At 36.2% G+C, this 20,422-nt stretch overlaps 1 protein-coding gene across 1 annotated transcript in view; it reads left to right on the top strand.

Annotated features, from left to right (window-relative positions):
- The window catches only part of LOC140169774 (uncharacterized), an 80,855-nt gene that overhangs the window by 35,181 nt on the left and 25,252 nt on the right, over nucleotides 1-20,422 (top strand). The window contains exons 6-10 of the mRNA XM_072193078.1: nucleotides 3,704-3,859; nucleotides 4,390-4,693; nucleotides 6,463-7,089; nucleotides 15,144-15,203; nucleotides 19,932-19,985. Coding sequence (XP_072049179.1) covers nucleotides 3,704-3,859; nucleotides 4,390-4,693; nucleotides 6,463-7,089; nucleotides 15,144-15,203; nucleotides 19,932-19,985 — 1,201 coding nt within the window. The remainder of the gene's footprint in view (nucleotides 1-3,703; nucleotides 3,860-4,389; nucleotides 4,694-6,462; nucleotides 7,090-15,143; nucleotides 15,204-19,931; nucleotides 19,986-20,422) is intronic.

The following is a 20,422-nucleotide window of genomic DNA, read 5'->3' as shown; positions in this document are numbered from 1 at the left end:
TGCAGTGTCCATTTGTCTCTGAGAAATTTTCTTTTGTAATTTTAAAGAAAAATATGGGTGCATTTATAATAAAGGGCAGCTATTATGATTTCACCTGTCCAGTCTGTTTATGCTTGCAATTACATAGAGTTGCATGTAATTATATACTTTGATGGGGGTGGGGCCATTCAAATGAAATTTTGGTGTGCGGTGGGAGTGCCAAACTGTGGGGACTAAGAACTGATTTTGGGCAAAATAGGCATACACACAGCTGGGCACAGCACAGGTCTACGAGATTTGCGCTTTGCATATTGCGTGACTGACGCACCTTTTGTGAATTTATGTAGGCGTAAGTTAGGCCTTTATTGACTCGGGCAGTAACATTAACAAAATCTGAATAATTCTCGCCTATTACGAGCTGATCATAGTATAGAATGTTATATATGGTTGTAACAGTTAGGCTTGTTACAGTTTCAGATTGATGTATTTGGCACTTAGTTTTGTACAACTAGACATCAAATTTGTCCGCATAGTTCCATGGTTATTATAAACGGCAGCTATTTATTTCACTCATCAGTCTATTTATATGCTTACAATCATACAGAAGTACATCCTAGTTGACATGTAACATAGATTGTCATTATTGACCTATGCATGGCTATGACAGTCAGGCTTATAGCAGATTGATCATGTAAGATAACATTTAGTTTGGTACAAAATAAACCTTTTGTCAAATTTCTTTGAATAATTCCATGCCATATCCTGTATTATAGAGAAATTGTAACATTGTGGTTATTTTTATCTGTTTTCTAGGATTTTTTTATCTAGTGTCATTTTGTATTCCTTAACAAGCAGAATGGGCAATTCCATTTGAAATCCACACTCCCCCTGTGGAAGATTTATCTTAAGTCTTACACAGAGGGAGTATGGGTTTCAAATAGAATAGACAATTGGGTAACTTCCACTTGAAATATTTTCAGCTGTGGGAGATGTACAGGGGAGTATAGGTTTCAAAATAATTAACCCTAGTCAATTCTTCTTCTATGGAAGGCTTTTTCTTAAGTTAAATCTTCCACAGGGGTACATGTATGGCAGATATCAAATTGAATGGCTTAATGGGATATAAGATCAGCTTACATGTCTTTAAGGGGGTACTACACCCCTCGATAAATTTGTGTATATTTTTGCATTTTTCTCAAAAACTAATAACACAGTGGTAACAAAAGTTATGTATATTATAGGGGCAAGGAATCCAATTACTACACTAGAATTTCAGTGACCCAAGGCAAGCGGTTTGTTATTTATGATAAGAAATAAGGTACCGCTAGGTTGTACCTCGCTTCCTATCATATATACTGAACCGCTTGTCTTGAGTCACTGAAATTTCAGTGTAGTAATTGATTCCTTGCCCCAATAATATACATAACTTTTGTTACCAGTGTGTTATTATTTTTTGAGAAAATGGAAAAATTGTCAAATTTACCACATGGGTGTAGTACCCTTAAGATTACGTTATTCCGTCTATTAATTTAGTACTTCACCCCCTCCCTTCCTAATTAGCGCCCCCTTTTGGAGGCACCTGTACAACTAAATTGAATTAAATATCTTAACAGAATTACCCTCTAAACTGTCTTTAGGATTATGATGATTTTGACTTCAGATACACACTGTAATTTTCAATGTTTCCTGTTGGTAACTTTCATTTAACATTTCATTTAAATTTAAAATGTATGAAAAAGTTGTGAAAAATGAGTGACTTAAGAGCCCGGAATGGTAGGTTTAAAAAAAAATTTACATCAACATTTACTAGCAAAGCAATCTGGCAGGAGAAAAATGGTACAATTAAGAGGTCCCAATCCTGAGTGTTTCTTGGTCATCTGAACACAGATAGTGTCTGCTGTCCAGCCTTTGTCTCGCTCACTCAGAGGTTCCAACCCTGAGTGTTTCTTGGTCATCTGAACACACCTGCTGTCCAACCTTTACATTGCTGACCTAATTTCATCTAATTAGTTTGTTGTTACTTGTCTCTTTATATTACTGATGGATAATTGGGAAATACAGAAAGCGACATTTTTGGTGCATCCAAATTTACATTGCTGACATTGTTGCATGTACAGATCAGCCAGTGCCAATGCATTATATCTTTTACATGAATTCTGTAATCTCATGGGTTACTCATCCACTGTTACACACTTAATTCTCATGTGTGTGTCCTCATTTGTTTGTGCTTACAAACGCACCCCTACACACCACAAAATCAAAGGCAAAAATTGTTTCCTGTAGATGGCCTTGGAAACAAAATATGAAATGTTAAATGAGGATTGATCAGGAAAATATGCCTTAAATTGCACTACACTACTCCTGTGGAAGATTTGGGAAATATATTCTACAGGAAAGTTCAAATTTCAAATGAAATGAACATATTAAGCAGCTCCATTTGAATTTCATCCACCTTGTGAGAACAAATCACTCTTATTCTTCCACAGAGGGAGGGTGAGTTTCAAATGGAGGTGCCTAATATGTTCATTCCATTTGAAATTCTTACTCCCCCTGTGGAAGATTTTCCAAACTCTTCCACAGTCAGGGGTAGTGTGGATTTTAAATGGAATAGCCCAATGCACACTGCCTACAGAAAAGAAAAAATGTTTAAATAAAAATTCCCTTTAAAAGGGAAGGCCAGCGTCAATGCAGAAGAGGTCTTGTAAATAGTTTGGGTCACCGTGAAAGGCATTTTTAGGATCACGCTTACATCCATGTTACATGACAGTTCACCAAACCATCAATGGTGAGAACATGCACACTGAAACAGCAAAACACATTAACTCCTATAACTCCTGTCAACTCTTTAATTCATTACTCCAAATTGTTCTGTATTTTTGTCTTTACTGCTTTTTACCCATGCTTATTATAAAAATCAAGAAATACACTGCAGTTGTTAGTTAATTCGCTATGTTAACTCAACTTACATGCACATTTTATTTTAAAATAATTTTATATTATTTCAAGCAATGTATAGTTTACTATAAAGTAGATAGTGGCAAGCACATGATAAAGGACTGATCATTCACTACAATCTTCACTTTTTTAAGTAAAAAATAAAAGAATAAAACTGTATTTTTTGAATGTGTTGATTGTTAGTCCGAAACTCCTGCAAAGCTATGGACATGGCATCTTACCTACTCCATTCTGTAATCTGCATTGTGTGTTTTCTCAGTCTTCAATCATTTTGTTGAATAAGGTGAATGAGTAGGATGGCAGGTGCCAAATTTGTCCAGTTGCACTATGAAAGTGAACACTTGAGTCAAGGAAGCCAGTAATCACATTTATATTTTCATAGGTATTGCAGTTCTTGAGTTACGGCCAATTATTATATCAAAACAAAAGTTTTGGGCGTTTGCCCCCTCCCAAGAAAAATCCTGCACATGAAGTGGAAATGATACCCCATGATATCAAGTCTTGGGATCTCGTATCTATATTGGTTACCGTAATTAAGATGGAGTCTAGTGGACCATGTCTGTATGTTCTTTTTTCCCTTCCACCAGCCCCAAGTACAGGTGAATAAAAATGGAAAAACAAAAAAAAAGTCTTGGGATCTCCTTTACAGAACCAATACCATTCCTCTTGTATGTCAGCTTTATTTGTCTCGGTATTATAGCAAACACCGCTAAGTCTTGCTCCACTCTGATTTACCCGAATTCTCAATGTTTTCTTTTCAATTTCACAGGACAGTGACGGTCAAGGTTGTCCATTCTGTAGGTGTGAAATCAAAGGCACAGAAACCATTGTAGTGGACCCATTCAATCCGAGGCATAGAGGAGAAGTGTTGCTGATGGATGAAGACAAAGATGATGATGGGCTGGATGAAGAAGAAGAATTTGAGGTAAGTGTCAAAGGTCAACACCCAGGGACTTGTACACAATAAGGGCCACATGAAAGTACATAATTAGGCAAAAAAAAAAAAGATGTTTGCTTGCTCTTAACCTACCGACCCTAATTTTGGAAATCAGAAAAAAGGGTTTTTTCCTATTTACTGTACAAAAGAATACCGACCCTATTTTTGGAAATTTCTGAAAAAGTTTTGTTTTTCTTTTCAAATTTTTGCATTCTGAAGATGTATAAAAAATGTATTTTAGAGCTTGTGTTCAACATTTTAGTTGTTTTGTAATGTTAGTTGATTCATTTTGACACCAAAATTGTCTGATTTTTCATATTTTGAACAGTAGAGTTTGCTAGTAAATAAAAAAAAACAAAAGGGGAAAAAAATCCCGACCGACCGACCCAATTTTTAAAATTCATTTGAGGGCAAGCAAACAATTTTTTTTATTGGCCGTAGAGAGAATACAGCATTTGATGGCATATTCTGAAATCATTTATAAATATTTCTTCAAATCATTCTTTTTCCCCGTTTAGCTTCCTCCTGCTAGTCATTCTCCATCGGAGCCTGTCTACGCGGCACCCAACAAAGACAAACCCAAGGATAAACACAGTACACAACCCAATGTCCCCCCAAGGGTCACCAACTCCCCACACAACTCCCCATCCAGTTCTCCGCCACCTCCAAGACGAGGAGGAGGAGGGGACAACAGACAGCAGCACTCGACAGAAGGGATCAATGGCGCTGTGGTGACGGCGTCACCGTTACCGATTCTGCCCCCGAGAAGGTACTTGAATAGCGACGATGAGGAAGTGGCAGGCGGAGCGGACGGAGAATACGGTAGGGTTATTATGGGAATAAGGAAGGTAGGATTGAGTAGTAATGGGTTTGTTTTGTTTGTTTCATGTTCACAACACATGTATTGCAGTGCATCGAGAGTGGCTCAACCTGAAGGAAGTCATCCTCAAACCTATAAGAATTTATTTGAATGGTGGATAACTTTTTTTTATAAATCTAGCCCTGCATATCTATTTCTAGTTACTGTTAATTCTCTTCCCAAAGCAAAACTAAGTTAGTAACATATCAATGCTATCCTGTTTCAACACAAATATATAAACAAATAGGCTAAGAGGAAATTGAAAGATAGCAAAATTGACACGGTCGTATTAAAATAGAATATTTGTAAATCAACATCGTGAAAACAAATGACAAAATTTATTATATCATTAGAGCCTGTGCATCAAAATTAATGTTGATTTTAAAAAGTTCTTTCAAATGAGGTTTAACAAAAATGTCATTTATAACTGTTTTCATATCATAATTAATATTTGTCATGTGATTTATGGTAGCCATTACTGTGTGCAATGTGTTAATCATGTGCAACTATATGCTGAAGTTGGTGATAGTAAAGCAGCTAATTTAATCATCGGGCTATACCAGTTGCGATCCTCACACCCCCTATGGAAGATATGACTTTAGTCTCAGGGGGTATAGATTTCAAATGGAGTCACCCATTCAGGTAAACTCTATTGGAAGTTTATACTCCCTGTGTGGAAGATTAAGGTAATGTCTTCCATAGGGGGTGTATGGATTTCAACTGGAATAGCTTATTTTATATGCTTTCTGGGAATTTCAGCTGAGCACTGCAATCGGTAAAATAGAGCTAGAATTAATTAATGAACTTCAATATGTTGGCTGTTCTTTTGCTGGTAATTTCTGGGCTTACAGTGCCACGACTGAATGGGGGGAAATGTTGATGAAATTGGGAATGTCTTGGAGAAGAAACCAAGAGGTTGATTCATTATATATGTTGATTAAGTTTAAAACATTGACGACTCTCTTCCAGTTTCAGTACAGGCAGTGAGGGGGGTAGCTGTGAAATGAAACTAGTTACGTTTATGAGACTTTCTGTGTGTTTCTACTGAGGAACGTTTTGCGGGTAATGCGGTTTAGTTTAGAGTGTTACCGTTGAATGTGCCCAGTGGAAACAGATCGGTTCAGAGGGATGTGGTGTGGACACCCGGTAACCGTGATCCACCTCATGAGGTAGACCATGCGGTGTGACACCCGGTATTTCTGCCAGTGGAAACACAACGGTTAACGGTTGCTGGGTATTGAACTTCTTTTATGTACATTTTATGTATCACATCGTGACCTTAAAAGCAGCTTGGGGGTCAGGAAAATATTTTCAGTACTTCCGGTACACCCCACAACCCTTATTTTAAGAAACATGGTGGTTGTTGCCTGAATCGGATTGTAGGTCACCAGGTAATACCGAGTAAAAATACAGAGTGGTCAGTGTAAACATGCACTTTGTGAATCTTTTGGTTTGTTCTCTTAGGTTCCTTACAGTTAATTTGCTGTACATTCTGCACTGACCTTGCAGATTACCAGCTTAAGTGCACCTTCTTTTTACATAACTAATTAGTTAGCTTTTCTGCTTGAGGTGTCGGCCATCTTTTCTCCATAAGCTGACCATAATACCATTTGAATATATCACACTTTGAGGACCATATTGAGAAGTGCAGACGATGATTTGAGCATGCTCAGTTGAAACCCAAGAATGTGTCTATTGTCTCCATCCCTATTTACCCCCACCTCTATTTCAGATGGTGACTCATCACCTGGAGCGACATATGACCGACCGCCCCCACCACACACTGCGCCCAGGGTTAGACCACCGACAAACGCAGCAACATCACAGCAGCAGCAGGGTAGCAGCAGCAACAGCAGCAGCAGTAACAGCACCGCATCCCAAGGTCAGATACACACTAGTACTACAACCACGTCATCATCAACATCGGGTTCAGACAAACACATAGGGCACTTTAATCCACTTTACGACATGGAGTGCCTTCCCCGAGAACAAACTCTCGCCAAAACAAATCCTTTCCGGCGCTCCTTAAGCGACACAAACGAACTCTCTTTAGAACAGAGCTTAGCAAATGTGCAAAATCAGGTGGCGGGAGCGGGACATAGCTTTGACGACCATAACTTTTTTCTACCCCAATTTTTTGACTCGGCGTTATTGCTAGGGGATTCAGCAGCAAGCGGTGGCGGGGATCGGTCGGCTAGTCCGGTCTATCAGAACAAACCCGACTTTACTACGGCCATTTCTACAGCGCCCTCGTCTGTTGTTCCCAGTCTGTCGCTTCATTCTGCCGTAGCACCAGAGGACAAACCTACGTATCAAAATGTGCTTGACCTGTCTTCTGCCATGTCTGCAAGAGCTTTGGGTATGCTTAACCTTTCCTCACCTCATATACTCTGTCCTGTCTGAAGTGGCAACTCATTGCACTCCTTCAAGCTCACTGCTTTGTGACCTAAGTAAACACATTCAATGTTAATCACACTCCTACCATAGGCAAAGCAGCAGTATTGATGGAGTAGAACTTTTTCCCACTTCAGACTGGACAGACATCTACTAGCTACTCTCACATTCTCATTCCCCAGAGGTTCAGGTCAATAGATATTCTATGTAGTGCTCTGATTTAGAACTTTGGTGAATGACATTTGGGTGATGTTAGTACCTTTGTACAGTGTTAGGTAGTGTTCACTAGTAACTATCAAGCTGAATATCTTGTTTTCTTGTTAAAAATATGTTCCAATGGCAAAACGATTCATTAAAGGAGTATTTTATGATCCTAGCATCCTCTTTTTATGTCATTTTTCAATAGATATCCAAGAAAAAGCTTATTCCCAATTCCCATTTTGCGTTTGCATGTTAGGCATGATTATGTGTATTACACTGCTCCATAGACCACTGTGTTGAATTATGTACTGGCACACCAGAACGAAATTCAAATTTTGTGATATTCTTGCTAAAAAATGAATTAAATCTGTACATTTTTGTACATAAGCATTATGTAGCCAGATGTTTCCAGTGGTACACATATAAAAATCTCAACCTTTTTTTTAGAAAAGTGTGGGGATGAGGCTGTGGATCACAAAATGCCCTTTTAAGACTATCAACTTGAGACTAGTGAACATGCTTTATCATTGTACTAACTCTAACCCAATATACCTTTGATATGGACCATCTCTACAAATCACATTCATAATTTCACAATTGATCACTTTTTGTTGAGATGGTCCATGGTGCATATGACAGATTTTGTCCGCAACTTATGAAACAGTACCACAACTAGTTACAAACCTGATAAAGCAGCTATTCATTAACTCCCTGAGCACTATCTACTGATCTAACATTGCCTCTGATTGGTCAATTACGTGATATCTTCACTTTAATCACCAATCAGAATGGAGCTTTGCAAATAATTCACCCCATTTTTTTTGGCGTGGGAAAATTATTCCAACAATGTTGCCGATTGGTCCAATTGATAATGAAAACTTCTTTTTGGCCAATCGGCAGGTAGTTCTGATGGGGTTAATCTAATCTAAAAGCTGGTAAATAATCAAGCGATAATGAATAGTGCAGTGATGAGGCAAGCCACTTGTGATCGTTCCCCACAAGTTGTGGACAAAATCTGTCATATGCGGTCCCATGGTTGACTAACAATTTATTATCATGCACAGCTAATGAACAATGCATTTGGTGTGTAAAAAACAACAGGTTTTCTAACTGACCATAGTAGCTAACTGTGTCACATATGACTGAGGTCGTGTATATTTCCTATTGGTGTTTGGTTCAAAACACAACTTCTGAAATTAGTTGAATTGTATAATTTGCACCTAAATTTAGAAGAGTAACTTGTACTGTATGATATTCACTCTAATCAGTTTCTATACACACAACTAAAACCACACTCTTACTTGGTGTTCGGTTCAAAACACAACTTCTGAAATCAGTTGAATTGTATAATTTGCACCTAAATTTAGAAGAGTAGCTTGTACGTATACTGTACAGGTATTTACTCGAATCAGATTTTATTTTATACACACAACTAAAACCACACTCTTGCATACTTTCCTGTGTGGGAATCACTTTATTAATTGTGTTGGTAGTGTTAAGTTTTCTCTTTAAGATACAAGTAATAAGGCTCCTATCTGAAAGTTTTGCTAGAATATTTCATCTGTTTCTCCTCTCTGTTTTCTGTAAAAACATGCATATATGGCACTTCGTTTTTATTGCTAATTGTATGTCTAGTAATTACTCCCAATTCTAGAAAATACAGCAATATTTATTTTGGATTAAAAAATATTATCCTATTTTGCCAAATGAAACATAGCTAAATCCTTATTCTCTAATTAGTTAATAAATTTTAATATTTGGTCAATTCTGGAAAATAAAGTCAAAAACATGCACTTTAGGATGTTTTTCATATGGTGTAACAATCAAGACTAATTTCAGGTTATGCAATCTGATTTTTGGAAAACACATTTTCGAATCTCTTTTATAAACAAAATTAACATGACATATTAAAATTATGAGCAAACTCTTAGCCCATGCTCAAGATTTTGAGTGCTAAGACTTGCTTAAAGTCTTTGAATTCTGCGTCTGCATTTATGCAACATTGCATGTTTTGGCTCATTCTCCCTCAAATTACAAAAATATTTAAATGTGGCTTTTATTTGCCAGTTAGTTCTAACTAAAGGATTAGGATATCGCTGTTCCATTTGGCAAAACAAGATAACATTTTTAATCCAAAAAACTGCTGTATTTTTCTGGAAACGGGAGTAACACAAAAATAACTTAAATTAGGTTAAATTAAAAAGATAGGAGGATGTTGACTAAAAGAGAAATAGTAGTGCATATTTGTGGGGATGTGTTCTTGCTTTGCTTAATCAACATTCCATGGGGAGACACACTTGGGTCCTAATGGGACCAGGCCCAAGCAAAATGTTCAAACTAGGCTACAAGGCCTAGATATAAGCATGCTGGCCTATGGAAAGAAAATAAAGAAACAGAATTGATGATGAAGAACAAGGAAAAGAAGGCCACACCCAATAAATCATGTGAACTATTTACTTACTGAAGAGAGAAGGAAATTCTTAATCCAATCTCAAGTGCGACAGGCTGTGTGCATTTGCATGTTTGTTGTAACTTCACAAACACAGGATAGCAAACTTTTTCAATGATGAGATATTTGATCTAGCATCTTTGTAGCACATTCATTTCAATTTGAATTTCTCCATCTGTATGGCTGTAGTACGCACACAATTATGGCAAGCCAAATGTGTAATTAATTGAAAACCCTGGATTACCGATTGGTTCAAATAGCATGTACAAGTATCACATCGACACATATGTGCTAAAGTGTGTGATAACATGTTATATCATCTGACTAAGAACCAATAAGGTTGCAGAAACTTTCTTAAGTGTTTAAGAATTGCATTTATAAACCTGGTTTATTGATTAAGAAAACAGGTTGGTATAATTACTAGCACATTTGGCTTGCTATAAATGTTTCACATTTCACAATGATTAGCACTATCAGTTCCAAAAAAAAAAAAATATATGCATGCATTTGTATCACAGCCTTTGATCACACCATCATCACATCACTATATGACCTGTGACCTATCACCTTTGATATTTGACCTGTTACGTTTGACCTTGTTTTTTTTACCACCAGTGCATTGTTGATTGCTGTGCTATTTATATCATGTTTTCCACGCATTGTTTGTAGTTGTGTGTTGAACTTTGTTGTATATAGATATGTATAATATAATGTATATTGTGCATACATGTATGTTACCAACTTTTTATGTGGCCGTTCTCACATACCCAGAACATATTATATAAATTATACTTTTTGAGATTCTGATATGGCTGTTAAGATTAGAAAATGAGCTTTAAATCGACACCAATTCTGAGAAAGTTCTGTTAAAAGTCGGCAGGCAATAATGTATTAAATAGTTTTGTTTTTTTACTTCTCTAAAATACTTGTATGTTATGATAACTAATATTGACATCACACCCCAAAACACTTAAAAAACTAAATTTTCACATATATGTTTACATATTTTTAAAGGCATTCATTTCACAAGTAGGTATGCTGAAATGTTCAGGGTTTTGTGGTATACGTAACACGCCTTTTGTGTTTCAGTGCTTGTGGTAACAGGCTTCATGAAACCTGTAGGCACATCAGTGTTATGGGGATTTTTGAGAGTCAAAGTTCATTAGATTACAGATGATATTAGGAGGTTGAGGGAAATGTCAGAAATATGGAATAGGATTAGAATAAATTATGGAAGAAATGAAAGAAGCAACAGAAGAAGTAAGGAAAGAAAGAAGGAGAGGAAAGAAGGAAAGAAAAGAAAGAAAGTGAAAAGAAGAAATGAAAGAGAACAGAAGGATTAACAAAAGTAAAATTAAAGTAAATAAAAGTAAGAAAGAAATTAAATTAGGTAATAATTTTATAGCAAATTATGAAATAAAGAAAATAAGGAAATTATGAAAGAAAAAATAAGGAGCAGTAAATAAAAAGTAATAAAGTATAAAATTATGTAATGTATTAGCCAGTTAGCCCAGCAGATTATTTTCCAACACCCACGTTTATCAGGTGTTTTCATGCAAAGTAATACTAACCAGACCAATTAATTAATTAATTGATCCTTACATTGATTAATTGCTACTACTTGTATTATTTCAATGAGTAATACCTGGCTAATTTAATGATGTCGTATACTAGTATTACAATTTATTTGTAATCTTTATTAGTCGCATATATAATTAATTAAAGTAACAGTATTTTATGATCCTGAAAAAGTGGTATATTTCATTGGTGTGTAGGCATATTAACTACGTATCAGATGGGTAGAAACCAGTGCATAGCAAATCATTGGAAGGCTTTGACTTGATGCTTCTTGAAAAAAGAGTTTAGAATTCATAATAATTTTAAAATAATATCCAAATTTTGAATAAAACCAAAACGTGTATATAACGTTTTAAGAACATTTTTGTGTTTGCTGGCAGGGTTCGATTTAACTGGTGTCATGGAGTAAAATGCTCCCCATTTTGGACAACCTGCTACACAAATTTCAGCTTGTATAGCAATTTTTACAATGTAAACATATGCTAATATTATAAGAACATCACCTAAATAAGGTTTTCGTTTAAAATTGCTACACAAATTTTTCAAAGTAAATCAAACCCTGTTTGCTGGGTATGATAAAATAAAAAGCATGATGATAAATTATTTTGAGTAAATGGGGTGGTTTTTTTTTGTATTTATAGAATACAGAAGTTTTATTAGGTAGAACACAACAGAGAAAACAACAAAGAAGAAAACAAATACAGTAAATGTAGGATGAAAGTTTGTTAATTAGGCTGAGAGGAAGATGATGAAAGTATGCAGAAACTTGGGAGGGCGGGTTAGTGTAGTGGTCTTCTCACTCGCTTCTCACCGCTGTGGCCGGGGTTCAATTCCCTGCGGCGCCACATGTGAGTTTGGTTGCCGATCCATGCTCGTCCTCGCAGGTTTTTCTCCGGGTGCTCCGGTTTTCCTCCTGCATCTAAAATCGGCCTTCTTTCCCGTCATATCCGGATGGCATCCCTTGAATTTAGTAGCCTCTGAGCACTATTGGGATTGTCCTGGCTTCGGCCGAATGTTATAAATAAAATAAAAAATAAAAAATAAACAGCATGCTGGTCATAAATGGAAATAATCAAATTAGACATGTCTGCTAGAGACAGAGTGAGTGAGACGTGTAGGTGCAATTTCTTGGAAATGAACTAAAAGCAAGTAAAGGTATCACCACAAACTATATTAATTGGACTTCCTGAAGCTTATCTATATTATCATAAAGGTAAATTATTATCAAATTGATATGTGACGTTATCTGATCAAATCAAACCAAAGTCGGCAATAATGAAATTGAGATATTGACAAATACAATCAAGGAGCAAAAAATAAATAACAAAAAACAAAATCAGATGGATAAATAAAAAGAATATAAATTTGTAACCAAGTATACCAGGGATGTGGGGATTTCAAATAATAATGGTGAGATTTTTACATTAATTTCCCCCGTTCTTTATATTAATGTCTTTGTTAAACTAATTCCATTACATTGAGTGTTTGTGTTACCTAATAATAGCTTCATATTTTTTGTAGTGAATTCTTAGTGTTTTTCTTGTGCCGTCAGTGATGTGAAGGATATACATGTATACTCCAAAATCTTTAGAACAATCCAAATTTGATGTTACATACTTCAAAGGCAGCTTCATGGTGATACCTAGCTAGCATGTTATCAGGTTGGGTGGCATTGATGGTGATAATTTGTTGCTGTGGACTTGGTCATAAATATGCCAAAGAAACATAACATCAAATTTGGATTTTTACAAGAGATTTTTTGAATATATATGTATGATTGACAATGCTGATGGACTTATTTGTAGAGTAACCAAGGATATGGACTGCTGTTCCTTGCACACATTTTTGCAGCGTCCTTTAATGTGCATGTGTATATGACAGCGCTTGCCTCTCACTTTTGAGATGGGAATTGGAGCTGTGCAAAATGAAATTCTCCCTGACATCAGTGACTGCCCTTTTCAAAAATTACTATACATGTATAGTCCATTTAGCTTCCTTGCGACAGTAGTGTCCAAATATGATACATGCGCGATCAAAGTTGGTGTATCTGTAGCGTGAGAAGTTACGGTGCTCTACAGATACACCACCTACTGTTTCGAGAAACCCAAATGGACTATAGTGGTTTGATCATTTTGATTGTTTGGGTTCATTTTGTGGAAATTTGGTGTTGGACTCTTATTCCATAATGCATTGTGCTAAATTCACTCAATACAAAACAATACCCACAATGCTTTGCATTACATTTACCAGAATGATGTGTGTAAAAAATTTAGCATAACTCATTGTGTGTGTGAGTCGTTTGATGGGACCTTTGCCAATCTTTACGTGGTATTATATTGCATTCCTGTATTATAGTTTTTCCCACAATGCACTGCATTTTATTGTGTGCGTGTTGTTTGAAGTGATTTTTAACCTTTTTGATTATTGTTGGCTGTTTTACATCCCATAGTACTTCACACCTAATCCTGCTTTGATATGGACTGAAAAAAGCTCATTTTTTTATAGTTTCCCACAATGCCATTTGTGATAACGCACACTGCTATCCATTACCCACAGTGCAATTTACCCACATTCCTGATCACCCACAATGCCATTTTGTAAAGCAGAAACTTGTCAAAGGCAGATTGAATTGTGGGATACCTGAACACAAGGTCTTGTGCTTTGGTGCTGGGCAATTTGATACGTGATTGAGTCGTCCATGGCTTGATTATTTGTTGTCCATCAACGGCTTCTTTGTGCGTATGTGTGCATCACAGAGTGCTGTACATTTATGACCACACACTAGCACTTTCAACACACGCCAGTATTAAAGTATGATTTGTAAATTGTACAAAACATGATAAAGTTTTCAATTAAGGTATGTTTTCATCTTTACATCTATAGTTAGTGTAGTTTTGATTTTGAAGTAATTATAATTAGTTGTCTTGCGATACAAAACAATGGAAAGTTTCTTTAAGCATCACAATTAAGGGTTAAGTTAATTGTTAATGTATAGTTTAAATGTAAATTTGTTTTTGCTAAAAGAATTTATATCTATATATTTTTATTATTATAAAGTAATGTTAAAATGGTCATTTACTGTAATAATATTGTAGTCTAAAATTGTACTTTGTAACATGTACATTTTGTACATGGTGTCCAACCTCTTTTATACTGATTTCTGTGATATCCTGCCAAATCAATGTAAAACATGTTTCAATGCCATACACTGAAGCATTGTGAGAACATTTCTGTGTTGTGTGTAAGGGCTGCGTTTTACTGAAATGCCATCTTTTTAGTGTTATCACTTTCATTGTTTGAAGTTAATTTCTTGTTGTCCCGATTTCAACACTTTTGACATTCAATGCAGAATTGCACATAATTCACCCGTCTGGATTCATCACTTATCTGGCTAATGCTTGGTCCCATCACGGCTGGATAAAAGAAGTTGGACTGTATGTAGCAAGGCATTAATGGTGACTGTTGAGCTAATTTTCAGCTTAAAACCTGTTAACAATTTCTGAAGCAAGTTAAGAATAGCGGCTGCCACTCCAACTGAACACCACCTTAACATTAATCCTACCAGCCATTACCTCCTTAACCTAAACTCCAATCCCAACCCTTACCCTAATCTATACCTTGAAACCAAATAATATCGGTCGTCCTACACTTAAACCTAACTTGTAGGGGTGGCAGCAATTATTCTAAAGTCTTGCTAAGTTTCTTTATACTTAATGGGTTGTATTTGCATGCGGTTATTTGCTAACCAAACTCTAACAGGTACTGTGCCTATTTCTTTTCAATCTGTGCAGGCAATTCTCTAGAGGGCGCTTTACCAGCTTCATCATCCATACTACAGCACCAATTCTCAGGTGATTTGACCTTTCAACTTTTCACTCTCACAGTGGTGTAGCGTCATAGGGGCACGGGGGGTACGTGCCCCCAATTGATCTGAAATTTTTAAAAATCCCATAGGAAAATTGCCGAAAAATGACTTGTGCCCCTCCAATCAGACCCAGTGCCCCCCAATCATGGTCGGTGCCCCCCCCCCCAATGTGATGACCCACGCTACGCCACTGCACTCATAAACCTCTTGCATGTTGTTTGCCCCATACATCTATGTGTTGTGTCAAGTTGAGAGTAATGCCATGTGTGTTTTTCGCAGTGGCAGGTCTGAATTGCGCATGCTAACCTTATTCCGTGGGATGTATACACATGAATAGAAGGACGGTTTGTCTACACGCTGGCAATGCAACTGCATAAATGCACTGACGGCACTCTCAACTTGAAACGGCACAAAGTATAGGATGTGGTCAAATTCTTATTACAGATGTAGATACTTGGAGAGCTTTGGAGATTCAAAGCACATTGGTCTTGCTGTACAAGTGCATTGTCAGTCTGTAATGGAAAATTGTACAAATTACAATTTTGTTTGCACTTTTAATGCACCAACAGCTTCGGGGGGAAGTAATATGCCAATAAAGTCCTTCTGTATATAGGTCTAGAAGGCAGCTTAATATTACGAAATTAACCACGTTTAACTAGTCCGACGAGTAGGACCTTTTATTTCTAAGTTACCAGAGTGTACCAGACTATACACATTTCACACTATGATCACTATCTCACATGGCGCAAGAAAGACGAATCGCGAAAGTCCAGTGACCGCGCCCCCCAAAATAAAAGGTCCTACAATATTCGTTGTTGGTGTACCGGAATTTCGGTACAAGTTAACTTGACACCAGTGGTGACATCACAATTTGACGACCAATAGAAAATCCCCAACTTTTTGTTTGACAGGCGACGGTTAAAATCTGAGACAAATTATGCCAAGGGGCTTCCAATTGCGTAACTGGAATTATCAGCCAGACACCTATAGCTGTCCCCGGTCTCCCTCCGAGGTCAGTCACGATGCACACCCCAACCAAAAACTAGCATGTCCATGGCAATGGACTGACCCTGAAGTTGTACACACAATTTTAAAACAAACACCTTTCCTTGCAATCAATACCACTTTCTGAAACTACAGAATTTTTTTAATTCAATAAGCTTAACACACATTCACCTGACATTCACTGATATTTGGGTCTTAAATCCTCTGAAAATGTTGACTTTGCATGTCGACAGGGATCCTGTAAATGTATTCATGGTATTAAAATAAGGCAAAAGTAGCTGCATGATCCCTGATTTGGCAAATTTAATACTTTCAAAGTTCGGCCGCCGGCGCGGTGAAGCCCAGGTCGCCATTCTGGGTCGCCATTTTCCCCTCAAACTACTGGCAATAAATCTATGAAAATATCCAAAATACAGTTGTAACAATTTCTACCTCCAAACTATGCCTGTAGGGATTTTAAATATTTTAGTTTTAATTTTTTTTCACTAGTTTTGCTTGTTTATTTCTGTCCAGGGACCTCTTGTTTAGTTTTTACTTCTAATTACCATATGAATGGGAAATTGTTTTGGAATGTTACATTTACCTGACGGGGGTGATATATTTTATTATTACCGATAATTCTATAAAAATGGGGAAAATATGCATTTAATTAAAGTAATTCCATAATGGTTTTAAAATTATTATGACTAATTACTAGTTCTCATCAAATTAGAATTGTGATGGAAAATGAATGTAAACATACTTAAATCTGCAAAACACCCCTGGGAAAGCAGCTACAGTGGTAGAATCAATGGGGTTTCCCAATTTTTAATTACGGTATTGCTCAGGTGCGTGCGGAAGATGACTTTCAGATGAGGTACATTATTTTGTAATTCCTTTTCACACAATAAATAACTTCAAGATTTATTTTGTGTTTTCTAAGAAATTCTCAGGGGTTGGAAATATTCTTCAAAATGATTTTATTGGAAAAAGACTTCCAATAAAATATTTGCTATTCTGTGCAATGCAGTGATGATTTCCGGGATGATTTGTGTTTTCTTTTCTTCCATGATCATAGTGATCGATCCATTTTTTTCTTCACTGCCGCACCCGGATTTCCCACGAGGCATAAATATTTCTCTGGAAGGAGCTTCGCAAATTCATCACTTTTTCCCATCTTTCATGAAGTCATGGTCAAGGCAAAACAGAATTTAGAAAAAAAAAGCGACGTAGTCAAACCATGGAAGAAAGATCTTTTAATATGATGTTCATTTCTCAAACAAGATAAGAAAATGAAGCGAACAACTCGCAGTAGAAACAAAATTTAAATACTCATTTCAACTTATTTTTATATTCTGACAAAAAAGTGAATAGGCCTATATAAAGATCTTATCTCGTACATGGTGATGTTCATTTCTCAAACAAGGTAAGAAAATAATGAAGCAAACAACTCGCAGTAGAAACAACATTTTAAATATTCATTTCAACTTGTTTTTATATCTGACAAATTTAGGTATTATGGTCTCAGCTTTTTGGAAACCAAAAATACCCGCGTCAAATTTTCAAAAATGCCAAAATAATTCATTATTTTCAAAGTAGGCCCTATCGGTGTTTTCACTAGTGAAACATAGGCCTATATTTTTGATTGTAAAACATATATTCATAACTTGGAAGCAAAACCAGGCTCTTTTCTAAACTTTTCTAGTCCTTTGCCCATATAAAAACATGTTTATAAATCACATGTATGATGAGTTTGGCTCAACACGCATTTTAGGTCAATATTAATTTATATGAAATCTGATGAATTAATGAAAATAAAAAATGAAAAGTCACCTCACCAACCTGGAAAAAAAGTGACGATAAACTCGGAATTGACTTTCATGGGCCTAAAGATCTTATCTCGTACATGTTGATGTTCATTTCTCAAACAAAGTAAGAAAATAATGAAGCAAACAACTCGCAGTAGAAACCGGGAGTAGAAACAAAATTTTAAATATTCATTTCAACTTGTTTTTATATTCTGACAAAAAGTGAATAGGCCTATATTTTTTTTCTATAGGCCTATATCTTTCATCCGGAGTTCATGACATATTCAAAGGCCATGATATTGTTTAAATGGATTTTTTTAAATCGCAATATTATAAATGGTTAAATACAACATAATTAAATCAAATGTTTAAAACACGCATGCAGGCTGAATCCAAAATTGTAAACTTGATCTATATAAAACCTAGATCACACGTGCTGCGCTCCAAGGTTGGTATCAGCATAGACCCTGGAAGACCATCACTGACTGAGATGAGTGATATACACAACAGGTGGTCGCTGCCATATCCAGTGGGCGTGACTTTGGGAAGGGTTATTCCATATTTGGGGTGATTACATCATGGTTTCATATTGCAAGCAGTGACCAGTTTTCAACCAACGTGGGGGGCAAGCAACGTTTATTGTAGGACCTTTTTTTTCGGGAGGAGCAATTAGTGGACTTTTGTGGTTAATCTTTCTTGAGCGATCAGAGTTAGAGTATAGTTGGTAAACTAAGAAAAAAACAGGTCCTACTCGTCGGTCGGGAGGAGCAATTAGTGGACTTTTGTGGTTAATCTTTCTTGAGCGATCAGAGTTAGAGTATAGTTGGTAAACTAAGAAAAAAACAGGTCCTACTCGTCGGACTACGTTTAACAAGTGAAAGGATTCATCATTTAGCAAATGTAACAAAATCACCATGTACTTTAACAGCAATACTGGAGGATGGAGACTCCTAAATCTTTCCTCTCCATTTCTTTACCCCTCCAGTAACGTAAACCACAAGTATGGGCACAAATCTCCCAAAAGTTTATATATGTAGTTCAATATTGTTCTTTCACTTGTAAGTTGTATTGTTATAATGGACAGTAATTTCGAAAGGATTAACTTGACTAGTGAACTATAGAATTTTGAACCTGAATTAAGTTGGGTGAAAAATTGAAAGTTAAAACATTCATTTGGTACTGATCAATATGTGATGTCATATGTGAAACCCTTCAAAAAACATGGAATTTTAGAACTCTTAGAACTGTTTTCATTTTGCACCTGTGACTTCATCATCAAAAATTATGAGCAAAGAAGGTTTTCCCAGATCACATCACATTATGGGCCAATATAATGTTTGCAAAGTTTTCAAATGATGCTTTTCAAGCATTCAGGTTTGACATACAATACGTTCACTCGTCGTCGTCGATCTACTCATAGCTGAGTATCTGTGACCTTTCTGATGAAGTTTCTCCACTCATGTCGATTTTGTTCTTTGGTGATACAGCTTATCAAAATCTTCTTTCTGAAGACACTAACATGATATATATGAAATTGTTAGTATGTGTTCAGTTAACTTAGATGCAAAGTTTCAATTTTTTATTTGAAAATAATGGTCATTGAAATGCTTGACCAAACAGGCTTTCTATTTCAAATTTTTATAAAATTATATATTGACAATGTAAGCTTGACAATGTCATGCGGTGCTACATTCAATCGTTGTCCAATATTAGTTGAAATTTAATAGAAATAACATTTAGAAATTTGTTGTGGATGTAGAAAACAAGTCCGGTCCTAGTAAAGTTTCCTTCATGATATTTTTAAATAATAATAGTATAATACAGTTTTCAATAAAACAATTAAAACCGTGTGTCTAAATAAATTGAGCACATATTAATGAGCATTTTATTTATTATTGCCATCGTCGTCATGGTGATGATAGGGGATGGACCAAGTCAAGATTATGATGTGCCTCCCTCATCATGGAAGTCTCAGCGTAAGGATTTGTGTCGCTATCACTATCGCTATCTTCTTGCATCCATGTTTTCTTTTCAACATTTCTGTATATGAAGAGCTTATTTCCAAACCGTGTTAAGTCCACAAACCCATGTATCTGATTTCCCTGTGCGATATTGCAATGGGTTGTGCCAGTATATAGGTATTATAATTTCAGTTGGATGCACCATTACAAAGCAAACTGTAGATGGACGGACAGTAACAATACTGTGTGAGGCCTTTGATTCCCAAATGAGAACAATAGTCTGCATATTGTTTACCAGCATTGTTGTGTGTAATAATGGCTTGTTGATGGTACAACTTATTGTTGCTAATGTCAACCTTGTCAAGGTATAAATTGTGATTGTATCACACAAGTAAACGAGAAACTTGTGGTTGTGGACTTAACATGGATTATAGCTCTTCATATATGCAAGT

Source organism: Amphiura filiformis, chromosome 14 (assembly GCF_039555335.1).
Source record: "Amphiura filiformis chromosome 14, Afil_fr2py, whole genome shotgun sequence".
Taxonomy (NCBI): domain Eukaryota; kingdom Metazoa; phylum Echinodermata; class Ophiuroidea; order Amphilepidida; family Amphiuridae; genus Amphiura; species Amphiura filiformis.
This window is presented reverse-complemented; position numbering and strand designations above follow the sequence as displayed.